The sequence below is a fragment of the Somniosus microcephalus genome, chromosome 11 (genome assembly GCF_052327205.1).
Source record: "Somniosus microcephalus isolate GS21.2 chromosome 11, FLI_Smic_1.0, whole genome shotgun sequence".
Classification (NCBI taxonomy): domain Eukaryota; kingdom Metazoa; phylum Chordata; class Chondrichthyes; order Squaliformes; family Somniosidae; genus Somniosus; species Somniosus microcephalus.
The window spans coordinates 217,572,693-217,597,196 of NC_140997.1; the positions used below are offsets into that span (position 1 = coordinate 217,572,693).

Below are 24,504 nucleotides of genomic sequence, written 5' to 3' on the forward strand. Positions count from 1 at the left end.
AAATTGACCCTTAGTGTTAGGGGGGATTAAATAGGTGGGGTTACGGGGATAGGGCTTGGGTGGGATGGCTGTCGGTGTAGGGACCAGGTGCTAGGGTTTGGATGATCAGCCATGATCTCGTTGAATGGCCTACTCCTGCTCCTATCTTCTATGTCTCCATAACTCAGTTGTTTGTAAAGTTAAGGAGATTCAATTCCAGTGCGTGGTGAGCCCTTCTACTCTCTGTCACTGGAAGAACTTGCATTTATATGGTGTCCTTTTATTTTTCTCAGGACTTTGCATACAATTTATTCATGTTTGAAGTGCAATTACTGTAAGCAAACACAGCAGCTATTTTGTCAACAGTAAGGTCCCACAAACAGCAATGACCATTTAATCTAATTTTGGTTGGTTGATGTTGGCCAGAACACTGGGTGACTCTTCCTTGTCCACCTGAGCAGGCAGACGTGGCTCAACATCTCATCTGGAAAAATGCCCCTCCCTTGGTACTGCACTGTAGTATCAGTGTAGATTGTGTCGATGGGTAGGGTTTGAACCCCAATCGTCTGACTCTGAGGTGAAAGTGCTACCAATGTGATAATATAAAAATGTACAAACACATAGATGGGGGATTTCCTCGGAGCTGCTCCCGTTCCACCGTTGTAACTTTGCCGGAAGTGGAGCAGAAACTTAGTTAACGTGTGTAAACGGGGATTCCGCCATACTTTGTCACCGTTTCAGTAGTGGAGCTCCGGAAAAATTCCTGGCCATAGTCACCTCTACACAGTCAAGGGTTCCACACAAACACTGTTTCCCTCTGACTAAATCAGCCCAACAAGATGGGGAGATGAAAACACACACACACACACACACACACACACACACACACACACACACACACTAGATTGGCAGGAAAATGGATAGTCACGTCACTGGATCGCTTGAGATGACACACTGCTGCCACACTACATCAATGAGGATCATCAACGCACATACCCACCAATCATTCAGCTTGTCGACACTGCTAGCAAAACTAGGTGACGTAAGAAAACTACGAGGCACTTGGTCTGAGTGTTAAACAAGGCTTTAATCAACTGTTTTTCAACATGGAGATCTAGTTGTGTCCTTCACTAGTTCCTGTTAAAGAATGTCCTGAGCAAGCTGGGCCCATGCCCGAGTATTTATACTCTCCCTGGACAGCGCCACCAGCAGGCCGCCCAGTATTGTTTCATAAGTCATTTCCCATGAATGACAAGATTCATGTCACTAGGTACATCCACTAATACAAAAGCAAAATACTGCGGATGCTGAAAATCTGAAGTAAAAACAGAAAATGCTGGAAACACTCAGCTGGTCAGGCAGCAACTGTGGAGAGAGAAACATAGTTAATGACCTTTCATCAGAACTGGAAATAGTTCGAGATGTTACAGGTTTCAAGCAAGTACAGAGGCATGGAAAGGGGGGAGGGGAGGAATGAACAAAAGGGGAAGGTCTGTGACACGGTGGTAGGCAGGAGAGATTAAACGACAAAAGGGATGATGGTGCAAGACAAAAAGGGATGGTAATGGGACAAGTAAAGAAACAAAAGCTGGGTCTAGAGGAGGTGTAAATGGCAATAGCAGAATCGTTACCAACAGCTGCTGTCCAGAAAAAATGGGAGTGGTGGTTGTGATCTGTAACTGCCAAACTCAGTGTTGAGTCCGAAGGCTGCAAAGTGCCTAATCCGGCACAGACACGCTGGGTCGAATGGCTGCCTTCTGTGCCATAAATTTCTATGATTCTATGAATCAAAAGATGAGATGCTCGTAACATAGGAACAGGAAGAGGCCATTCAGTCCCTCGAGCCTGTTCCGCCATTCAATGAGATCATGGCTGATCTGCAACCTAACTCCATATACCCGCCTTTGGCCCATATTCCTTAATACCTTTGGTTAACATAGATACATAGATACACAGAAGATAGGAGCAGGAGTAGGCCATTCGGCCCCTCGAGCCTGCTCTGCCATTCAATGAGATCATGGCTGATCATCCAAATTCAGTACCCTGACCCTGCCTTCTCCCCATATCTCTTGATCCCTTTAGCCTTAAGAAATATATCTAACTCCTTCTTGAATATATTTAATGAATTGGCCTCAACTGCCTTTTGTGGTAGAGAATTCCACAGGTTCACCACTCTTTGGGTGAAGAAATTCCTCCTCATCTCTGTCCTAAATGGCTTACCCCTTATCCTTAGACTGTGACCCCTGGTACTGGACTCCCCAGCCATTGGGAACATCCTTCCTGCATTTAGTCTGTATAATCCTGTTAGAATTTTATAAGTTTCAATGAGATCCCCTCTCATTCTTCTAAACTCCAGCGAGTACAAGCCCAATCGATCCAATCTCTCCTCATACGTCATTCCTGCCATCCCAGGTATCAGTGTGGTGAATCTTTGCTGCACTCCCTCCATGGCAAGAACATCCTTCCTCAGATAAGGCGACCAAAACTGCACACAATACTCAAGGTGTGGTCTCACCAAGGCCCTGTACAACTGCAGCAAGACATCTGTACAACTGCAACAAAAATCTATCAATCTCAAATTTAAAATTAACAATTGACTTAGCATCAATTGCCATTTGCAGAAGAGTTCCAAACTTCTACCACCCTTTGTGTGTAGAAGTGTTTCCTAATTTTACTCCTGAAAGGTCTGGCTCTAATTTTTAGACTATGTCCCCTAGACCTAGAATCCCCAACCAGCGGAAATAGTTTCTCTCTATCTGTTCCCTTTAATATCTTGAAAACTTCGATCAAATCACCTGTTAACCTTCTAAATTCTAGGGAATACAACCCTAATTTGTGTAATCTCCCCTCATAATTTAACCCTTGGAGTCCGGGTATCATTCTGGTAAACCTACGCTGCACTCCCTCCAAGGCCAATATATCCTTCCTCAGGTGTGGTGCTCAGAACTGTTCACAGTACTCCAGCTGTGATCTAACCAGGGTTTTGCATATCTGCAGCATAACTTCTACCCCCTTGTATTCTAGTCCTCTAGATATAAAGGCCAGCATCCCATTAGACAGTTTGATTATTTTCAGTACCTGTTCATGGCATTTTATTGATCTATGTACCTGGACCCCCAAGTCTCTTTGGACCTCCACTGTTTTTAGCCTTTCACCATTTAGAAAGTACCCTGTTCTATCTTTTTTAGGTCCAAAGTGGATGACCTCACATTTGACTACATTGAAATCCATTTGCCACAGTTTTGCCCATTCACTTAATCTATCGATATCCCTTTGTAATTTTATGCTTTCATCTACACTGCCTACAATGCTGCCTATCTTTGTGTCATCAGCAAATTTGGATATATGACTTTCTATGCCATCATCTAAGTCAATAATAAATACTGTGATTGGTTGAGACCCCAACACAGATCCCTGCGGGACACCACTAGTCACATCCTGCCAATTAGAGTACCCGCCCATTATCCCTACTCTGTCTCCTGCCGCTCAGCCAATTTCCTAACCAGGTCAATAATTTGCCCTCAATTCCGTGGGCTTCTACCTTAGTTAACAGTCTCTTATGTGGGACTTTATCAAATGCCTCCTGGAAGTCCATATAAGTAACATCCATAGACATTCCCCTGTCCACTACTTTAGTCACCTCTTCAAAAAATTCAATCAAGTTTGTCAGGCATGACCTCCCTTTCACAAATCCATGCTGGCTCTCTCTGATCAGCTGAAAATTTTCAAGGTGTTCAGTCACCCTATCCTTAATTATAGACTCTAGCAATTTCCCAACAACAGATGTTAGGCTAATTGATCTATAGTTCCCTGGTTTCCCTCTCTCGCCATTCTTAAATAGCGGAGTGACATATGCAATTTCCAATCTAAAGGAACAGTTTCTGAATCAAGAGAACTTTGGAAGATTATAGTTAGGGCATCAGCAATGTGCTCACCTACTTCCTTTAAAACCCGGGGATGGAAACCATGTCACTCTTTAGTGCCATTATTTTCTTCATAGAAACATAGAAACTAGGAGCAGGAGTAGGCCATTCGGCCCTTCGAGCCTGCTCCGCCATTCAACGAGATCATGGCTGATCATCCAAACCCTAGCACCCGGTCCCTACACCGACAGCCATCCCACCCAAGCCCTATCCCCGTAACCCCATAACCCCACGTATTTAATCCCCCCCTAACACTAAGGGCCAATTTTTTTATCATGGCCAATCAACCTAACCCGCACATCTTTGGACTGTGGGAGGAAACCGGAGCACCCGGAGAAAACCCACGCAAACACGGGGAGAATGTGCAAACTCCACACAGACAGTCACCCGAGGCCGGATTTGAACGCGGGTCCCTGGCGCTGTGAGGCAACAGTGCTAACCACTATGCCACCGTACTGTTATTTTGCTTACATTTGCTTACATTGATTTTATTGAGTCCCTGTCCCTGATTCAATATTAGTTTCCTTGGGATTTCCGGCATGCTATCCTCTTCCTCTACTGTAAATATTGACGCAAAGTATTTATTCAACACGTCCGCTATTTCCTTATTATCATTGACAATATCACCAATACCAGTTTTCAAGGTGGCAGTACTGCTCCTGACCACCCTCTTTTTCCTAATGTAATTGTAAAAATATGTTCCTCAAGCTGTTCCTCGAGCTTCCGTTGAGCTTCATTAGAACAGTGTAGGAGCCAAGGACAGAGAGTTCAGAATGGGAGTTGTGCGGAGAATCAAAATGACAGGCAACAGGAAGCTCAGGGTCACGCTTGCGGACTACCAGAGAAAACAAATGCTTGCTTCACCATTAAATCTCTTCTCTTAGGCAGTCCCTCGGAACCGAAGATGACTTGCTTCCACATAAAAATGAGTTCTCAGGTGACTGATGAGTCCAATGCGGGACCTACAGTCTCTGTCACAGGTGGGGCAGACGGTGGTTGAAGGGGCGGGTGGGTGGGGTGCTTGGGTTGACGTATGCTCCTTCCGCTGTTTGCGCTTGGCTTCCGCTTGCTCCCGGCGAGGAGACTCGAGGTGTTCGGCGCCTTCCCGGATGCTTCTCCTCCACTTTGTACGGTCTTGGGCCAGGGATTCCCAGGTGTCGGTGGGGATGTTACACTTTTTCAAGGAGGCTTTGAAGGTGTCCTTGAAGCGTTTCCTCTGCCCACCTGGGGCTCTCTTGCTGTGTTGGAGCACCGAGTAGAGCGCTTGTTTTGGGAGTCCCGTATCGGGCATGCAGACAATGTGACCCGTCCATCGGAGCTGATTGAGCGTGGTCAAAGCTTCGATGCTGGGGATGTTAGCCTGAGCGAGAACACTGACGTTGGTGCGCCTATCCTGCCAATGGATTTGCAGGATCTTGCGGAGGCAGCGTTGGTGGTACCTCGCCAGTGCTTTGAGGTACATGGTCCATGTCTCTGAGGCATACAGGAGGGTGGGTAATACAACTGCTCTGTAGACCATGAGCTTGTTGCCAGGTTTGAGGTCCTGGTCTTCAAACACTCTTTTTCTCAGGTGACCGAAGGCTGCACTGGCACACTAAAGGCCGTCGTCGACGTCTGCCCTTGTTGACAGTAGGCTCCCGAGGTATGGAAAGTGATCCACGTTGTCCAAGGCCTTGTCATGGATTTTGATAATCGGGGGGCAGTACTGTGTGGTGGGGGCAGGTTGGTAGAGGACCGTAGTCTTATGGATGTTTAGTGTAAGGCCCATGCTCTCGTACGCTTCGGTGAAGGTGTTAACGATGGTTTGGAGTTCGGCCTCCGAGTGTGCGCAGACTCAAGCATCGTCTGCATACTGTAATTTGATGACAGAGGAAGGAACGACCTTGGATCTGGACTGGAGGCGACGGAGGTTGAATAGTTTCCCGTTTGTTCTGTAAATTAGCTCCACTCCAGTGGGAAGCTTACTGAGGGTGAGATGGAGTATTGCCGTTCGGAAGATCGAGAAGAGCGTTGGTGCTATGACACAGCCTTGCTTGACCCCGGTCCGTACATGAATTGGGTCTGTGGTGGAACCGTTGGTCAGGATCACGGCTTGCATGTCGTGAAGCAGGTGGAGGATGGTGACAAACTTTTGAGGGCAGCCGAATTTGAGGAGGACACTCCATAATCCCTCATGGTTGACAGTGTCAAAGGCCTTTGTGAGGTCAAAGAAGGCCATGTGCAGCGGTTGGCGCTGTTCCCTGCATTTCTCTTGTAATTGGCGCGCGGTGAAGATCATGTCCATTGTGCCCCTTAGTGGGCGGAATCTGCATTGTGACTCTGGGAGAAGGCGATTGAGGAGGATTCTTGCGATGACTTTCCCTGTGACAGACAGCAGGGAAACTCCTCTAATTACTGCAATCGGACTTGTCACCTTTCTTGAAGATGGTCACAATTACAGCGTCTCTGGGATCCCCTGGCATATTCTCCTCCTTGCAGATAAGAGAAATGAGTTCATGAATTTGCGCCAGTAATGCTTCTCCGCCATGCTTTAGCGCCTCGGCAGGGATTCCATCTGCTCCTGAGGCCTTGTTGTTCTTCAGTTGTCGGATGGCCTTTTGAACCTCATGCCGGGCTGGGGTTGTGCTGAGATGGTGGCCATTAACTCACACTGCAAGGAAGTACACAGCCCCTGCCAAGCATGTTTACTCATGCTTAACTATGATGAAGAAATTCTCTGTAGAAAGTCATGAGATGAATCCATGCCCTACTCCACCACTCCATGCTTACAGCACTGAGAAATGCAGTCAAGTGAACTGAATTGTAAAAAGTTTGGCTGCGTTTATTGATTAGCCAGTATTTTTGGCAGCTACAATCAATTGAACAATCATGCAGTCGGTCAGAATGTCTGTGTGTTTCCAGCAGAGGGTTTATACATGTTGGTTGTGCATTTCATGGAGCTATGGTTTTGCATGATGTTTTTTCATTAATTCAGTAAACCTGGCGTTACAAATTTCGCCTCCATCCTAGTTATTGCGCTCAGGTTACCTTCACTGGTCTCTCCCATGAGGATCTTTGACTCCTTTCTTGTGCAGGGGTTGGCCAGTAAACCACCTGCTGTCCACCCCCCACCCACCCCGGCCCCCCCAACCCCCCCTCCCACCACACCAAATGGAGGCTCCAGTCAGCTAACTCCTGCCGTATATGCATGAATTCAGACCCCAATATCTGAAGTGTGAATGTCTACCACAACTATCTAAAGCATTATAATGAACCACCTATTGTCCCAGGTCATTAAGGATAAACATTTCAATGGTTGGCTCACCAAACCAAAGGTAATAACAATTAGCAAGCAGACGGAGTGAGGGTAATTCATTCCTTTTTGCTGAGTCAGTGATACCATTAATGATCCCTTTAAGAATGTTTTGATTGTTTTGCTCAGCGTAGCTTTGTAAAGATAATGGCCCAGAAATTCGGGTCCCAACGCATGAGTACGGACGGAGTACTCACGCGTGGACCCGATGGAAGTGCCGGAATCTTGCATGCACTACGCATGCGCGGGAAACCGGCACTTCTGATCCTCTGAACCAAGGGATTCAGAGGTCGAACGCGTGTGCGCGGGAGTCTGCGCGTGCGCGTTGAACTTCCATTTTTTTTCAGGTTTTGACGTGCGGGTAAGTCTGTACATTTTAGAAATGTAAAAAGCAGCCGTAAGGACTTCATTTTCAAAGGGAAGTGGTCAATTATTTAAAATTAAAACATTTTTTCCACAGGTTTTTTACTTTTAAATACTTTAAAGCAAGGTAAGTTTATATTTAGCCTCGTTTTTTTATAAAATTATTTTTTTCAAAAATTTAAATTTTTGTTTAAAATAGTTATTTAATGTCATTTATAGTTTATTTACAAAGTGTGATGTTTTTTAAAAATTTATTTGAAGGTAAAGTACAGTTTTACAGCCTCAGCATTTATACGTTTTGACAGGTCTATCTGTCAAGACTTATGAATGGAGCATTCCCTGCTCCGATTGGCTGCCTGTTGCTCACGTGATCCCAGGGGACGCTTCGCACTAACTACGCCCCTGGGACACGCCAGCATAGCGTGCCGGCCTCTGGGACAGGCCTCGGAGAGGAATTCCACGCAGGCCAAGAGGTCAACTGCCGGCGCGCTAGGTAAGTGTAGGTCGGGGGCTTGCACCCGCGGGAAGACCCCGACCCGAATTTCTGGGCCAATAAACAGTGGTTAGGGGTGTGCTGCAAAGCTGTAAATCAGAAGGTCATGGGCTCAAGTGGCAGGCAGTGACTAGTGGGGTACCGCAGGGATCGGCCCTTGGGCCCCAGCTATTCACAATATATATGAATGATCTAGACAAGGGAACTAGATGTAATATCTCCAAATTTGCAGACGACACAAAGGTGGGTGGGCGTGTGTGCTGTGAGGAGGATGCCGAGAAACTCCAGTATGATTTGGACAGGTTGGGTGATTGGGCAGAAGCATGGCAGATGCAATATAATGTGGATAAATGTGAGGTTATCCACTTTGGTGGCAAAAACAGGAAGGCAGATTATTATCTGAATGGCAATAGATTGGGAGAAGGGGAAGTGCAACGAGACCTGGGTGTCCTTGTGCACCAGTCGCTGAAGGTAAGCATGCAGGTGCAGCAGGTGGTTAAGAAGGCAAATGGTATGTTGGCCTTCGTAGCGAGAGGGTTTGAGTACAAGAACAAGGATGTCTTGCTGCAGTTGTACAGGGCCTTGATGAAACCACATCTTGAGTATTGTGTGCAGTTTTGGTCGCCTTATCTGAGGAAGGATATTCTTGCCATGGAAGGAGTTCAGCGAAGATTCACCAGGCTGATACCTGGGATGGCAGGAATGACGTATGAGGAGAGATTGGGACGATTGGGCTTATACTCGCTGGAGTTTAGAAGAATGAGAGGGGATCTTATTGAAACTTATAAAATTCTGGCAGGACTGGACAGACTAGAAGCAGGGAGGATGTTCCCGATGGTCGGGGAGTCCAGAACCAGGGGTCACAGTCAAAGGATAAGGGATAGGCCGTTTAGGACAGAAATGAGGAGGAATTTCTTCACCCAGAGAGTGGTGAACCTGTGGAATTCTCTACCACAGAAGACAGTAGAGGCCAATTCATTAAATATATTCAAGAAGGAGTTGGATATATTTCTTAAGGCTAAAGGGATCAAGGGGTATGGGGAGAAAGCAGGGACCGGGTACTGAACTTGGATGATCAGCCATGATCGCATTGAATGGCGGAGCAGGCTCGAGGGGCCAAATGGCCTACTCCTGCTCCTATCTTCTATGTTTCTAGGTTTCAAGTCCCACTCCAGGGATTTGAGCCCAAAAATCCAGGCTGACACTCCAGTGCGTTACTGAGGGAGTGCTGCACTGTCGAAGGTACCGTCTTTCGGATGAGACGTTAAACCGAGGCCCCGTCTGCTCTCTCAGGTGGACAAAAAAGATCCTATGGCACTATTTCGAAGAAGAGCAGGGGAGTTATCCCCAGTGTCCTGGACAATAATTATTCCTCCAATCAACATCACTAAAACAGATTATCTGGTCATTATCACATTGCTGTTTGTGGGAGCTTGTTGTGTGCAAATTGGCTGCCATGTTTTCTACATTACAACAGTGATTACACTTAAAAAAAAAAAGTACTTCATTGGATGTAAAGTGCTTTAGGACGTCCGGTGGTCGTGAAAAACTCTATATAATTTCAAGTCTTTCTTTATTATCAAACAAAATTTGACACAGTGCCACATAAAGAGATATTAGGACAGGTGACCAAAAGCTTGGTCAAAGAAGTAGGTTTTAAGGAGTGTTTTAAAGGAGGAGAGAGAGGTAGAGAGGTTTAGGGAGGGAATTCCAGAGCTTAGGGCCCAGGCAGCTGAAGGCACGGCCACCAATGGAGGAGCGATTAAAATCGGGACTGCACAAGAGGCCAGAATTGGAGGAACGCAGAGATCTGGTAGAGGTTACAGAGATAGGGAGGGGCGAGGCCATGGATGGATTTGAGAACAAGGAGGAGAATTTTAAAATTGAGGCATAGCCGGACTGATGTAGATCAGCGAGCACAGGGGTGATGGATGAACAGGACTTGGTGCGAGTTAGGATACAGGGAGCAAAGATTTCCATGGCAAAATGGTCAGGAATTCCAAAATACATCATTTTGTAATTTGCTGGCTAGCAGCAGAAATAATAACAATGAAAGCTGCCAGATTGTTGTTAACAACCCAACTGGTTCACTTTGCCCTTCAGGGAAGGGAACCTGCCGCCCTTACCCAGTCTGGACCAGACGTAACTCTAGGGACGCAGACTTGAACGGATATGGCGGACAACTGGTTTAGCCATTCACTGTCAGATCTGGCTGGACCACATAAAGCATTATCAGGTCCTGCACTTGTCTGCCAAAACTACTCACTATTCCAGGATCATCCTGGAATGCAAAGATAACCCCCGGCTTCTTTTCTCTATTGCTAACCGTCTTCTTAAACTCCTTTCCCATCCCTTCCTCTTCAACTCCAACAACAAGTGTGAAGGGCTCATGGACTTCTTTGTCTCTAAGATTAACACCATCCGATCAGCTGCCTTTGACAGTTCCCTTCCTAGCCCACCGGACCACACTTCCTCTAAGGTTTCCCCCTGCCCTAGCCCTGAACTCACATCTTTCTCCAGTTTCTCTCTGATCTCCCCTCATGACCTCTCCATGATCATCTTGTCCTTAAAACCCACTTCCTGCTCTCACAACCCTATTCTCACAAAACTGTTGACCACCCAACTTCCTTTTCTGGCTCCCATGTTAGCTGATATTGTTAACGGTTCTCCTCAGGTTCTCTCTCCTCAGGTACTGTCCGTTCCCTAGTCACTAACTCCATCCCGCTCTCTAGCATCTGTCTGAGGGTGAACCAGACAGTTCGCAACCTTGGTGTCATATTTGACCCTGAAATGAGCTTCCGACCACATATCCATGCTATAACTAAGACCGCTTATTTTCACTTCCGTAACATCACGCATCTCCACCCTGCCTCAGCTCATCTGCAGCAGAAACCCTCATCCATGCCTTTGTTACCTCTAGACTTGACTATTCCAATGCACTCCTGGCTGGCCTCCCACGTTCGACCCTACGTAAACTTGAGGTCATCCAAAACTCGGTTGCCCGTGTCCTAACTCTCACCAAGTCCTGTTCACCCATCACCCCTGTGCTCGCTGACCTACGTTGGCTCCCGATTAAGCAACGCCTCGATTTTAAAATTCTGATGCTTGTTTTCAAATCCCTCCATGGCCTTGCCCCTCCCTATCTCTGTAATCTCTTCCAGCCCCACAACCCTGCGAGATATCCGCGCTCCTCCAATTCTGCCCTCTTGAGCATCCCTGATTTTAATCGCTCAACCACTGGTGGCCGTGCCTTCAGCTGACTAGGCCCTAAACTCTGAAATTCCCTCCTTAAACCTCTCCTCCTCTCTACCTCTCTTTCCTTTAAGATGCTCCTTAAAACCTACCTCTTTGGCCAAACTCTTGGTCATCTGCCCTAATTTCTCCTTATGTGGCTCGGTGTCAATTTTTTTTGTCTTATAATACTCCTGTGAAGCGCCTTGGGATGTTTTACTACATTAAAGGCGCTATATAAATACAAGTTGTTGTTGTAGTGCCACATTACATCAATGACTCGTCATACCCAGCATGCCACATAGTTGTCAGTACAACTAGGGATGGGCAATAAATGTGGCCTAAGCCACATCTCGGGAACAAATAAAAATATAGATTAGATTGGAATATCGCTAGGAATCAGATGGGATGAGGTGTCATCCTACTATAAGGAAGAGTTTGGAAAAATATAAATCTCTTCAGCTTTTACCTGCATGTTTGAGAAAAGATCATTTTGTAATAACTGAATTACTGCAACTGCAGTATCTTGGAACATCAGCTCCACTGCTTTACTTTTGATCTGAGGATTGTTTATAATCAGTTTGTAACATTTACGCTCACCTTTATGCTATCATCTGTCAGCTGTGGCTCAGATGGTAGCCAGAAGGTTGTGGGTTCAAGTCCCACTCCAGGGACTTCAGCACATAAAGCTAGGCTGACACTCCAGTGCAGTGCTGAGGGAGTGCTGCACTGTCGGAGGTGCCATCTTTCGGATGAGACGTTAAACCGAGGCCCCGTCTGCTCTCTTGGGTGGACATAAAAGATCTCGTGGCACTATTTCGAAGAAGAGCAGGGGAGTTATCCCCGGTGTCCTGGGCCAATATTTATCCCTCAACCAACATAACAAAAACAGATGACCTGGTCATTATCACATTGCTGTTTGTGGGAGTTTGCTGTGCGCAAATTCGCTGCCGCGTTTCCTACATTACAACGGTGACTCCACTTCAAAAGTACTTCATTGGCTGTAAAGCGCTTTGAGATGTCCGGTGGTCGTGAACGGCGCTATAGAAATGCAAGTCTTTATCAGATTATATTATCGCACTTAAAGTAGTGATGTCAGAACTCTTCTACATTTTTACCCTGTGATCCAGGAGAGAGGTTAATGTGAGCATTATAAATCATTCCTTGTATGAAGCAAGGCACATCATATTGAGACTCCAAGGTCCAGCAGTTCCCCATCGTGGCAAGTTCTTGTTCTCACAGTGCCTTCAGAGGAAGTCACTGAGCAAAGCAGGATGTGATACTCTGGAAGGCCAGAGAAGCATTGGAAAGGCCCAGGGCCCATCCTCTCACTATGGATGTTTCAAGTAGCTCAGGGAAACCTTGTATTTCCTTGAGTATAGAAGATTAAGGGGTAATATAATTGAGGTGTTTAAAATGATTAAAGGATTTGATAGGGTAGATAGAAACTACTGCCCCTGGTGGGGGAAGTCCAGTACAAGGGGGCATAACCTTAAAATTAAAGCCAGGCCATTCAGGGGTGATGTCAGGAAGCACTTCTTCACACAAAGGGTAGTGGAAATCTGGAACTCTCGCCCCAAAAAGCTGTTGAGGCTGGGGGGGTCAATTGAAAATTTAAAACCGAGATTGATAGAGTTTTGTTAGGCAAGGAGGAATATGGAACCAAGGCGGGTCAGCCATGATCTAATTGAAATGCCGGAACACACTCGAGGAGCTGAATGGTCTACTCCTGTTCCTATGTTCCTAAACCTAAAGAACAGGAATAAATATATTTTAAAAATAGGAACATGCATGAAGAAACTGCTGCAATTATTGTGCATTTTAATATATTGCAATCTACTGCAATATTGATAACTCTAAACCACGGGTTATTTGTATTGACTACATGTTGAATGTAGAATTCCTTGTTTAGTCCTGAAAGTGGTTTTTGTCACCATTTCTCCCAGGCTCACATTAGCCATTTGAATCAGCAATTACACTTTCCTATAAATTAACAGCTCAAAGGTTAGGACTTATCTTTGACTCCAGAGCAAATGAACTTAAAGTGCAATCCAGTGAGAGAGCATAAGAGACGGTGAAAGAGAAACTGGTGCTAATTACTTTCAAGGCAGCAAAAGGACGGAGACTGGTTCTAACAGTCTTAATTGAAGACCCCTCAACCCAAGGTAGAGTTCATCATTTAATTTTTTTTAAACGTAACCTTAGCAGGATTCACTGCCTTCAGCTTCAACTTGGACTAACTGGCGAGCTCTTGAGCAGTCACAGGCAGGACTTGAGCTATTGTGAAGTAATTGGCTGCGACATTATCACATTTGTGCTTTTCAAAGGTTTGGGGTATTGTAAATTAAGGAGCAGGAGAAAAAGTGGCAGAAGATAGCTTAATGCATCTGCATGTGTCGCAGCGCGAGATTCCTTCATTGTTATTTCAGACAGGATTTCAATGTGTTTTAACGTTATATTGAGTAACACTAAAGACAGAACTAGCTTAAACGAATACAAAAGCAAAATACTGCAGTTGGCTGGAAATCTGAAATAAAAAGAGAATATGTTGGAAATACTCAGCAGGTCAGGCAGCATCTGTAGAGAGTTGGGGGCTGAATTTTGCCAGCGCTCAGAGGGTGGGTTCTGAGGCGGGTCAGCTGTCAAAATAGCAAAGATTGACTGCAGGTAGAGAACGCGCTGTCAACCCACCTCCACGCGAGTCTCCCAGGTGTCAGGTCTGTCGGCGCTGAACAGACCCGATACCAAGCGGCAGGGGAGGTAAGTCACATCATTAAATGGGTTGTTAACATCCAATTCACTGTTATTTTAAGCCTACATTTCAATTTTACATGCTTCCCCCACGGGTTACCCGCTGCTCGGGGAACCACGTCAGCTGAGCATGTCATGAGTGGATTCAGTATTGAATTGTTTCATGTCCTGACAGCTGCCAAAGTTGTATTACATAAGATTACCAAGGATATACGGCACAGAAACAGGCCATTTGGCCCAACCAGTCCATGCCGGCGTTTATGCTCCACTCGAGCCTCCTTCTGTCGTTCCTCATTCTAACTCTATCAGCATAACCCTCTATTCCCTTTTCCCTCATATGCTTAACTAGCCTCCCCTTAAATGCATCCATACTTTTCACTTCAACCACTCCCTGTGATAGCGAGTTCCACATTCTCATCACTCTCTGGGTAAAGAAATTTCTTCTGAATTCCCTATTGGATTTCTTGGTGACTATCTTATATTGATGGCCTCTAGTTTTGATCTTCCCCACAAGTGGAAACACTCTCTCTCTATCCACTCTATCAAAACCTTTCATAATTTTCTGTTAGGTCACTCCTCAGCCTTCTTTTTTCAAGAGAAAAGAGACCCAGCCTGATCATCCTTTCCTGATATGCACACCCTCGCATTTCTGGTATCATCCTTGTAAATCTTCTCTGCCCCCTCTCCAATGTCTCTATATCTTTTTTATAATATGGTGACCAGAACTGTACGCAGTACTCCAAGTGTGGTCTAACCAAGGTTCGATACAGGTTTAGCATAACTTCCCTACTTTTCAATTCTATACCTGCAGAAATAAACCCTAGTGCTTGGTTTGCTTTTTTTATGGCATTGTTAACCTGTGTCGCAACTTTTAGTGATTTGTGTATTTGTACTCCGAGGGCAGCACGGTGGCATAGCGGTTAGCACTGTTGCCTCACAGCGCCAGGGACCCGGGTTCGAATCTGGCCTCGGGCGACTGTCTGTGTGGAGTTTGCACATTCTCCCCGTGTTTGCGTGGGTTTTCTCCGGGTGCTCCGGTTTCCTCCCACAGTCCAAAGATGTGCAGGTTAGGTTGATTGGCTATGATAAATTGACCCTTAGTGTTAGGGGGATTAAATACGTGGGGTTACGGGGATAGGGTGGGATATGTGTTGGTGCAGGGGTTACGGGGATCGGGTGGGATATGTGTCGGTGCAGGCTCGATGGGCTGAAATGGCCTCTATCTGCGCTGTGGGGTTTCTGTGTGATTCTGTGATCCCTTTGTTCCTCTACCCCACCCAGACTCGCACCCTCCAAGTAATAAGTGACCTCCCTACTCTTCCTACCAAAATGCAATACCTCACATTTATCTGTGTTGAACTTCATTTGTGAATGATATGCTCATTCTGCAATTTATTAATGTTCTCCTGTAATCTGTTGCAGTCCTCCTCAGTATTGACTATCCCCCCAATTTGGTGTCATCTGCAAATTTAGAAATTGTGTTTTTGATTCCAAAGTCTAAATCGTTAATATAAATTGTGAACAACAGTGGTCCCAGCACTGATCCTTGTGGAACACTACTACCCACCTTCTGCCACTGTGAATAGCTAGCCTTTACTCCCACTCTCTGCTTTCTGTCTTGAAGCCAGCTAGCTATCCATTCTGCTACTTGTCCCCTGACTCCACATTCTCTGACCTTGTTCATCAGCCTATTATGAGGTGCCTTATCGAAGGCCTTTGGAAATCTAGATAAATTATATCTACTGCATTACCATTGTCTCCTCCCTCTGTTACCGCTTCAAAATATTCAATGAGGTTGGTCAAGCAAGATTTTCCCTTTTGAAATCCATGCTGACTATTTATTACTATGTTTTTGGTTTCTAGATGTTCTTCTATTTTCTCCTTTAGAAGGGATTCCATTAGTTTTCCTACCACCAATGTTAAGCTGACTGGTCTATAATTCACTGGACATGTTCTACCCCCTTCTTAAATTTAGGTATTACATTAGCTGTCCGCCAGTCTTCTGGCACTACATCTTTTTCTAACGAATTATTAAATATGCGTATTAATGCCTCTGCTATCTCTTCCCTAGATTCTTTTAAAATGTGTGGATACAATCCTCTTTGAGGTTGATTCATTTATTTAATATATCCCCTTGTTGTATTTTAAATGCACTTATCTCATTACTAATCTCATCATCCAATGTCATATCCACCTGTTCTATCTCCCTGGTAAATACTGAAGCAAAATAATTATTTAATATTTCTGCCATCTGTCTATCATTACCTTTGGTATTATCCTGTCTATCAATTCAATTCAATTCAATTCAAATCACTTTATTGGCATGACAAGGTACATCTTATGTTGCCAAAGCATCGAAAAACATTCATGGTTGAACACATAAACACAGAGAACACAAAAACACAGATCTATCCATACAGTGTATAAACAGATATATCCCTGAGTGTATAAATATACATTCATATAATTTGTATTTACTCTTTTCTTATATTTAGTGGTTGTCCCTCTGTTTATGGCAAGCTGTAACATAGTGTGCCGCTAAGGTTACACAATTTCTCTCTTCCCCTAGTAGGTATGGGAGTTTTTGGTCGTCATTCAAATTTCTGAATTCCGGGCATATTTTTGTGAATTTTGGGTAGAAATTCTCCCTTATGCCCTGATATTTTCTACAAGCTGTGAGGAAGTGCATCTCTGTCTCCACCACTCCCTGACTGCAGTGAGAGCATATCCTGTCCTCTCTTGGTAGCCGGGTCTGCCTGTGTCTGCCTTTTTTGGTCGCCAGGCTATGTTCCCTTAATGGCCCTATTCCCATCCCAACCTTCCTTTTTTTATTGATGTGCCTGTAAAATATTTTTGGCTGCAGTGTGTACCATCTACAAGATGCACTGCAGCAACTCGCCAAGGCTTCTTCGGCAGTACCTCCCAAACCCGCGACCTCTTCCACCTTGAAGGACAAGGGCAGCAGGCGCATGGGAACACCACCACCTCCAAGTTCCCCTCCAGGTCACACACCATCCTGACTTGAAGTATATTGCCGATCCTTCATCATCGCTGGATCAAAATCCTGTAACTCCCTCACTAACAGCACTGTGGAGGTACCTTCACCACACAGACTGCAGCGGTTCAAGAAGGCCTGAAACGTTAACCCTGTTTCTCTCTCCACGGATGCTGCCTGGCCTGCTGAGAGTTTCCAGCGTTTTCTGTTGTTACTTCGGATTTCCAGCATCCGCAGTATTTTGCTATTGTATTAGAGTTTCATGGTCACCATTACTGATACTAGCTTTTGATTCCCGATTTATTTAATTAACTGAATTTAAATTCTCCAGCTGCCATGGTGGGATTTGAACTCACGTCTACTGGATCATTAGTCCAGGACCTGCTGGATTACTAGTCCAGTAGCATAACCACTATGCGACCGTTAGTTCGCACGAGAGTTCGCAGTTACTCCTGGGCGACTGGCGAAAGTTCCATTTATGCCACAAGATAGTTGCATCAATAACAAGGAGAAAAATATAGTTGCCAGTTGCCTCCCACTCCTGGTCCTACCCCTACCCCAGCTAAGGTGTTTGCTGAGGGATTTACTGGCTCCATGGCTCCAGGTGTAACTTATTTTATTTTTAAAACAGCGCACAAGAGGCCAGGGTTGGAGGAATAGAGAGTTCTGTGGGGGGCTGTAGAACTGGAGGAGGTTATCGAGATAGGGCAGGAAGAAATCTCTACACAAGGATCAGAATTTTAAATTGGAGGCGTTAAATGACTGGGAGCCAGTGTAGGTCAGCAAGGACAGGAGTGAGGAGGGAACAGGACCTGATGCAAGACAGGCTAAGGCCAGCAGAGTTTTGGATGAGCTGAAGTTCCCAGAGCGTGAAGGATGAGAGGCCGGCCAGGCAGGAGAGCATTGGAACAGTTGAGTCTGGAGGTAAAAATGGATGAGAATTTCAGCAGCAGGTTTGGCTGAGGCAAAGGCAGTAATGGTGGGTGTAGCTGGTCTTTGTGATGGCGAGGATATTGAGTCAGAATCTCAGTTTGTGGTCGAATAGCTCGCCGAGATTGTGAACAATTTGATTCAACTTGAGATAGTAGCTGACGAGTGGGATGGAATTAGAGGCAAGGATACCGAGTTTATGCCGGCGGGGGTCCGGGTTGGGGGGGAGGCGATGAAGACTGTGGCACCAGTCTTCTCTGGAGTTTAACTGGAGGAAATTGCGGTTCATCCAAACCCTCTGATGTGGTCTGGCAAGCCACTCAGTTGTGAAAACATTAGAGAATCTAGTGGTTGGTTAATAAGTGCAGCTTTGCCAGCATTACCCACCTCCTGAGAGCAAAATAAGTTTAAAAAACATACAAGTTTTGTTCATTTATTTTTCATTCATTAAAGTATGGGTAGCTGATTCCTATCCAATTACTAATTTAATTTTTTTTAAGTGTCTTCTACGATGAAATCTAATTTTTTTAAACTTTCAGAGGGTGAAATTGGGTTTTGGGAGTAGTGTATAACTGGCGATAGAGAATCGGCAGCCAGTTTTTCACCCCCACCTGATTCATCAAAGTCCAATTTCACCTCACTCGTGCCAAATTCTAATTACCAGGTCACTACATGCAGCAACGTTGTTGGCGTGTTTGGGGGTGATTTCCTGATTTAGTATTTCCACTCTTACTTGGCAATGTTTTTTTGGCGATCTCGACAGCAATACGATACAAAGTCAATCATCACAAATGCACTCACAGTGTTACTACACTTGGTGACCAGAGCCAGTTGCACCCGTCCCACGGACATACCGCTTTGCAGAGTTTCCTCTGGAAGTTTATAACATAGAAAAGTTTCCCATTCCGTTTACAATGACACTCGTGCGTGCAATCAGAGTTATTCCCCCTGTGACATCATGCATGGTGACATCGCCAAAGAAGAATCTCTCCAAACAAGAAACGGTTGCTCTCAGTGCCATAGCAACATCACTTCGAAGCATTATCCCCCTCCTCCTCCGACCTCCCCCACTGTGGCAGATGTAATAATAAGAATAAATTTGTGCCAGGAACCAAACAATTGAAGGAGTGTTTGTTTGGAGGAGGTAGACATTCGTTTAGCACTTGCCATTCCCATTGAAGGTATTTTCCTCGTTGGTTGCTGTGTCTGGCTTTGTCCGTCGGTTTTTATTTTACAAATTTTCACTCCACTGTTGCATCCTTTCCAGGTTAGCACCACATCAGGAATCCCCAATGTTCGCCAACTCAGAAGACGATGGAGCTCCTTCCACTCTGCGGATGCGGAAAGCCAACTATCGCGTGGAACGGCAGATCATGGACGAGGAGCATCTGGAAGAACTGGCGCAAAGATCCGAAAAAACTGAAGTGTCGATAAAAGATAAACTGAAAGAAAATCTGAGGTAAGTAACTTGATTGCTTACTAGTTAGGAGCATGGTGCCACAATTCCAAGTTGCAGAGAAAACTGAACTGAAAAGTAGGTAAAAGTCCTCTTTCAATGAAAAATGGGAGAATCCCATCCCCCCCCCCCCCAGAACTGGCAACCCACTAATGAACTAGCACTCTTAGACACTCGTAGACTGCCTGTTCTGGTGATTTCTTTAGCAGGTCCTGATTTTCAGAGAAAAAGAGGGATTTCACCTGTCAACAATTCATTTGCCTCAGAGTTGAGCAATGGCTGCTTTGGAGATGCGGTGGTGAGGGGTGAGGCTGTACCCTGGAACCGTATCTCGGTAGGAGTTGTCACTTTTGGTGGAAAATTGGGAAAGCGTTATGACGGGGTAACCCAAGGTTGACGCAATCCGTGCAGTACTGAGAGGGTGCTGCACTGTCAGAGGTGTCCCTTCAGCTGTGACGTTAATCCAAGGACCCATTTGCCTGTTCAGGTGGATGTAAAAGACCCCATGGCACTATTATTAGAACAGGGAGTGCTCCCAGCGTACTACCCAACATTCACCCTCAATCAACACCACCAAAACAGATTAACTGGTTATTTATCTAATTGCTGTTTGCGGGATCTTGATGTGCGTGAATTGGCGGTTGCGTACATCTACAAAACAACAGTGACCACACTTCAAAAGCAGTCATTCATTGGCTGCAAGGTGCTTCGGGACTTCCTGAGGAGGGGAACGCATTTTATAAATGAAACTCGTTCTTTGTGAAGATCAAACACAAATGCTGGAAAGCTGAAGTAAGAGCAGTAGATACTGGAAATGTAGTGCAGATGTTGACTGGCTGATTAACCTGCTATGCATCTCTTATCATTTCTGCTTTTATTACAGAGAAACTCACTTCTGTTTGAATGCTTACAGCTGAGGAACTAGTCTGTATCTGAATCTGTACCCGCACAAGGCAAAGTTATCTGTTTTAAACGTTGCAAGGATACAAATTAAAACAGGCTACTGTTTTTTTTTTAAAAACTCATTGCTAGGTAATTATCAGAGTTACGATTTAAAAGTAACTTGGGAGAATTTAAAAACAATAAGCAACATGTTGCACTCCTGGTTCAAGACTCAAAAATAGTTCAAGTATTAAAGCTCCTTTGTGAACCAGTGATTCTTTAGTGATTTGTGACCAGTTTTTGAATACAACCCTGTTGACTTTTCAATAGGAAATGTTTGATGGAATGGGGCACTAAAAGGTTAATTTTACTGAAGACTAGGCGGTGTACTCGGCTCCGTAGTATTCTTTCACCTTCCGGACCTGGGTTCAAATCTAGTCCAGGCTGCAGGGATAAAGGGCCTCCTCTCGCTGACATTTACAAGGGTTCCAACTAAAATGGGTGCCCAGTGCAGGTCCAAAGATTAATCGGCCCATAATCAATCATAAATTAATTAGCCCTGTTGATTGCAGGAGTGGCTAGTGTGCAACATGGAAATGTCACGCTGGTACAATAGATTTGGTTTCCTGAAATTGATTGTTGAGGGAAATTTAATGTTGCATCTAATCCAGCTTATACCTAATCAGAGAGTGTATGATCCTGACAGAGAATGCTTAAAACAAAGTAGCAGCCAGGACTGACGTCATTCCCTTTGATGAGAACACAAAAAAATCATCCAAGAACTTTTTAAAAAGAAAAACTTTAGTGTGGGATTAAGTATAAGTCATTATGTGTACCAGTTTAATGGCTAACCTCCTTTCATAATGTGTCAGCTGGGGGTCAGCTGGTAGCACACTCGCCTGTGAGTCAGAAGGTTGTGGGTTCAAGTCTTTTTTTCTTCAAGTTATTTTTTCTTTGTTCTTTTGGGGAGCCAGCTAGCTTCCATTTTGTATCTTCATCAATGACTCGGGTGAGATTTAGGCCTCATCCTGAGAAGAATCATAGATAAAGAAAGACTTGCATTTATATATCACCTTTCACAACATCAAGATGTCCCAAAGCGCTTTACAGCCAATGAAATACTTTTTTGAGGTTTAGTCGCTGTTGTAATGTGAGCATTCAGTTTCATAGTGTGTTAGCCGTGGCTCAGTGGGCAGCACTCTTGCCTCTGAGTCAGCAGGTTGTGGGTTCAAGTCCCACTCTTGAGACTTGAGCACATAAATCTAGGCTGACACTCCAGTGCAGTGCTGAGGGAGTGCTGCACTGTCAGAGGTGCCGTCTTTCAGATGAGACATTAAACCAAGGCCCCGTCTGCTCTCTCAGGTGGATGTAAAAGATCCCATGGCACTATTTCAAAGAAGAGCAGGGGAGTTATCCCCGGTGTCCTGGCCCATATTTATCCCTCAACTAACAAAAACAGATTATCTGGTCATTATCACATTGCTGTTTGTGGAAGCTTGCTGTGCGCAAATTGGCTGCCACGTTTCCCACATTACAACAGTGACTACACTTCAAAAGTACTTCATTTTGGCTGTAAAGCGCTTTGGAACGTCCGATGGTCATGAAAGGAGCTATATAAATGCAAGTCTTTTTTCTTTTTATTATATACTATGTGGACAAATCAGTGAATACACCAATGCCTTGAAATGACACTGTGTGATATTAATGATGAACACATTAACTCATTTGTGTGAAATTCCTCTGTCCACAATTTTAGCAAACCCATTTATTTTAACAATAATAACTTACATTTATATAGCGCCTTTAATGTAATAAAACAAAAGCATTATCAAATGAAATTTGACACTGAGCCACGTAAGGAGATATTAAGAAGGGTCAAACTTAATCAAACAGTTAGGTTTCAAGGAGCGTCTTAAAGGAGGATCTCTAGACTTGACTGTTCCAACACACTCCTGGCTGGTCTCCCACGTTCTACCCTCCCTAAACTTGAGGTCACCCTAAACTCTGCTGCCCATGTTCTAACTCGCACCAAGTCCCGTTCACCCATCCCTCTTGTGTAGGGGGTGGTGTGTGGGTCAGCCTCACCACTGACTTATGAGTGGTTCGAATCGCTCCCACTCCCTTGATTCTAGACCTTGGGCTTATTTGGGGGGAGTGACAAAAGTGCAGCAGACAACTGGTTTTGATGCAAAAAACTTTGATCTTTATTCAAGAAAGAAAATACAACATAACAATCTTATACTCTAATAAAAATGGGGAACAGTTTAATACATATGAGGGAAAATACAGTAGAAAATACCTCACCCCTCCCAATCCCACTTCCTAGCTAAGTTGAACTCTAGAGGACCAGGGATAATGCTCACCAAACAAATCCTTGACAGTTGAGCTGATTCGCGGTTTCGGGGTTTGCTGGACATGTTGGTCGGTGTCTGCCTTACCCTGGATGCGGTAGAGGACTTCGACTGCTGGTCAGTCTTCGCGAGTCCACTGATGCGGTAGGGTGTGTTTTGGATTTAAGGGGTGAGTACCCACTTTTCTTCTGTAGAGATAGGGTTTAGAGTTCCTTTTAAGTAAAAATCTTACCTGGGGGTAAGTCAGGAATAGATTGTAGAGTGGAAAACTTTCGAATCTTCGGTTTTCTCCTGAGTTGTTTTTCTTTGGTCGCGGTGGCTCGATATTACCAGGTTGGTTGGTGGTAATATTTTGTTGGTAGTTTCGTAAGGCTCTTGTTGCCGCGATGTGTCCGATGATGTCCTGGGTCACTGAAGCTGTGGAACTTGGGTGTACGGTAGAATGCTGCCCCGTCTCGATGCTTCGGTTTCTTCTTGTGTGTTGCTTCTAGAGAGAACTGTCTTCTTGAGAAAACAGGCCTTCAATTATACTTTGAGGGGCCTTCTAACCTGCGCGCCAAATCAGTCCCGGTCTATTGTTTGATTTGGGCGGGCTCGTTAATGGTAACTTGATTAGAAATGTGTAAAATGGTTCCGGGATGCTGTACTGATTATTCAATGAGCTGTTGAGCTCCTAGTTAATTGTCATAGCGACACTCAGGTTTCCAGTCTCCTGTCTGAGCCTGAGATTTCTATGTAGGTTGGCGAGGTGATTTGCGTTATGCATGTTTTGGATGGGTCCTGTGTTTTGGGTGGGGACTGCTCCTCCATGGGTCGATTGTTAGGATGTTAATGTCTGATAGGGGCTGAGTGAGGTTACACAGTTCCCCAGACAATTTGATTTACTGCAATACCCAAACTGTCTTTACAGAGGTTGATCCCATTCCCTGTTGCAGCCTTTTTCCCTTTACAGGCCCAACATGCCTTTTAAAATGCCAACTCTTGGTTTCCGACCTTGAATCTCCCTCTGTTAGGCCCAATGCGTATTTTATCATCCTGAAGCTTGTTAGAAAGAGTCCAAAGTCATTATCCTTAGGGTTTTCTTCTAGCTTTGGGGGATCTGTGAATTTTGAGAATCTTACACCTGTGCTCGCAGACCTAAATTGGCTCCCCGATTTTAATCTCTCCGCTGTTGGTGGCCGTGCCTTCAGCTGCCAAAGCCTTAAGCTGTGTAATTCCCTCCCTAAACTTCTCCGCCTCTCTGCCTTGCTACCTCTCTTTCCTCCTTTTAGATACTCCTTAAAACCTACCCCCATCTGCTCTAATATCTCCTCTTGGCTCGGTGTCAAATTTTGTTTGATAACGCTCCCGTGAAGCGCCTTGGGACGTTTTACTACATTAAAGGCGATTTATAAATACAATTTGTTGTTGTTGAGAGAGAGGTAGAGAGGCGGAGAGGTTTAGGGAGGGAATTCCAGAGCTTAGGGCCTTGGCAGCTGAAGGCATGGCCGCCAATAGTTGAGTGATGAAAATCGGGGATGCTCAAGAGGCCAGAATTGGAGGAGCACGAGATCTCGGAGGGCTGTAGGGCTGGAGTTGGTTACAGAGGTAGGGAGGGGAAATAACGTGTTTCCTACTAATATCCCATAACCCAAATTCAACCCCTAAGAAGAGAAGAGAGATCTGTCTGTAAACAGACTCTAGCCACAACAGACACAGCAACTATTGCTGTGAAGTGGATGTAGTGCCTCCCTTGTGTTATCCAAGTATGTTGGATCCATTAAAACTGATGTACTGTGTGATAAAAATGATAACTTCCGGGAAGTTATGTCATCACTTCCTGTGAACTATGAACTATGAACTGTGTACATACCTCACT

At 45.0% G+C, this 24,504-nt stretch overlaps 1 protein-coding gene across 3 annotated transcripts in view; it reads left to right on the plus strand.

Annotated features, from left to right (window-relative positions):
- Positions 1–24,504, plus strand: part of slc26a6.2 (solute carrier family 26 member 6, tandem duplicate 2) — a 208,508-nt gene that overhangs the window by 59,133 nt on the left and 124,871 nt on the right. For 2 of the 3 annotated variants that reach the window (XM_086001956.1, XM_086001954.1), the window contains exon 2: positions 19,225–19,416. In XM_086001956.1, coding sequence (XP_085858082.1) covers positions 19,250–19,416 — 167 coding nt within the window. In that variant the 5' untranslated portion in view covers positions 19,225–19,249. Of the gene's footprint in view, positions 1–13,338; positions 13,447–19,224; positions 19,417–24,504 lie in introns of those variants that run through there. The other variant, XM_086001955.1, reaches the window with a different exon arrangement.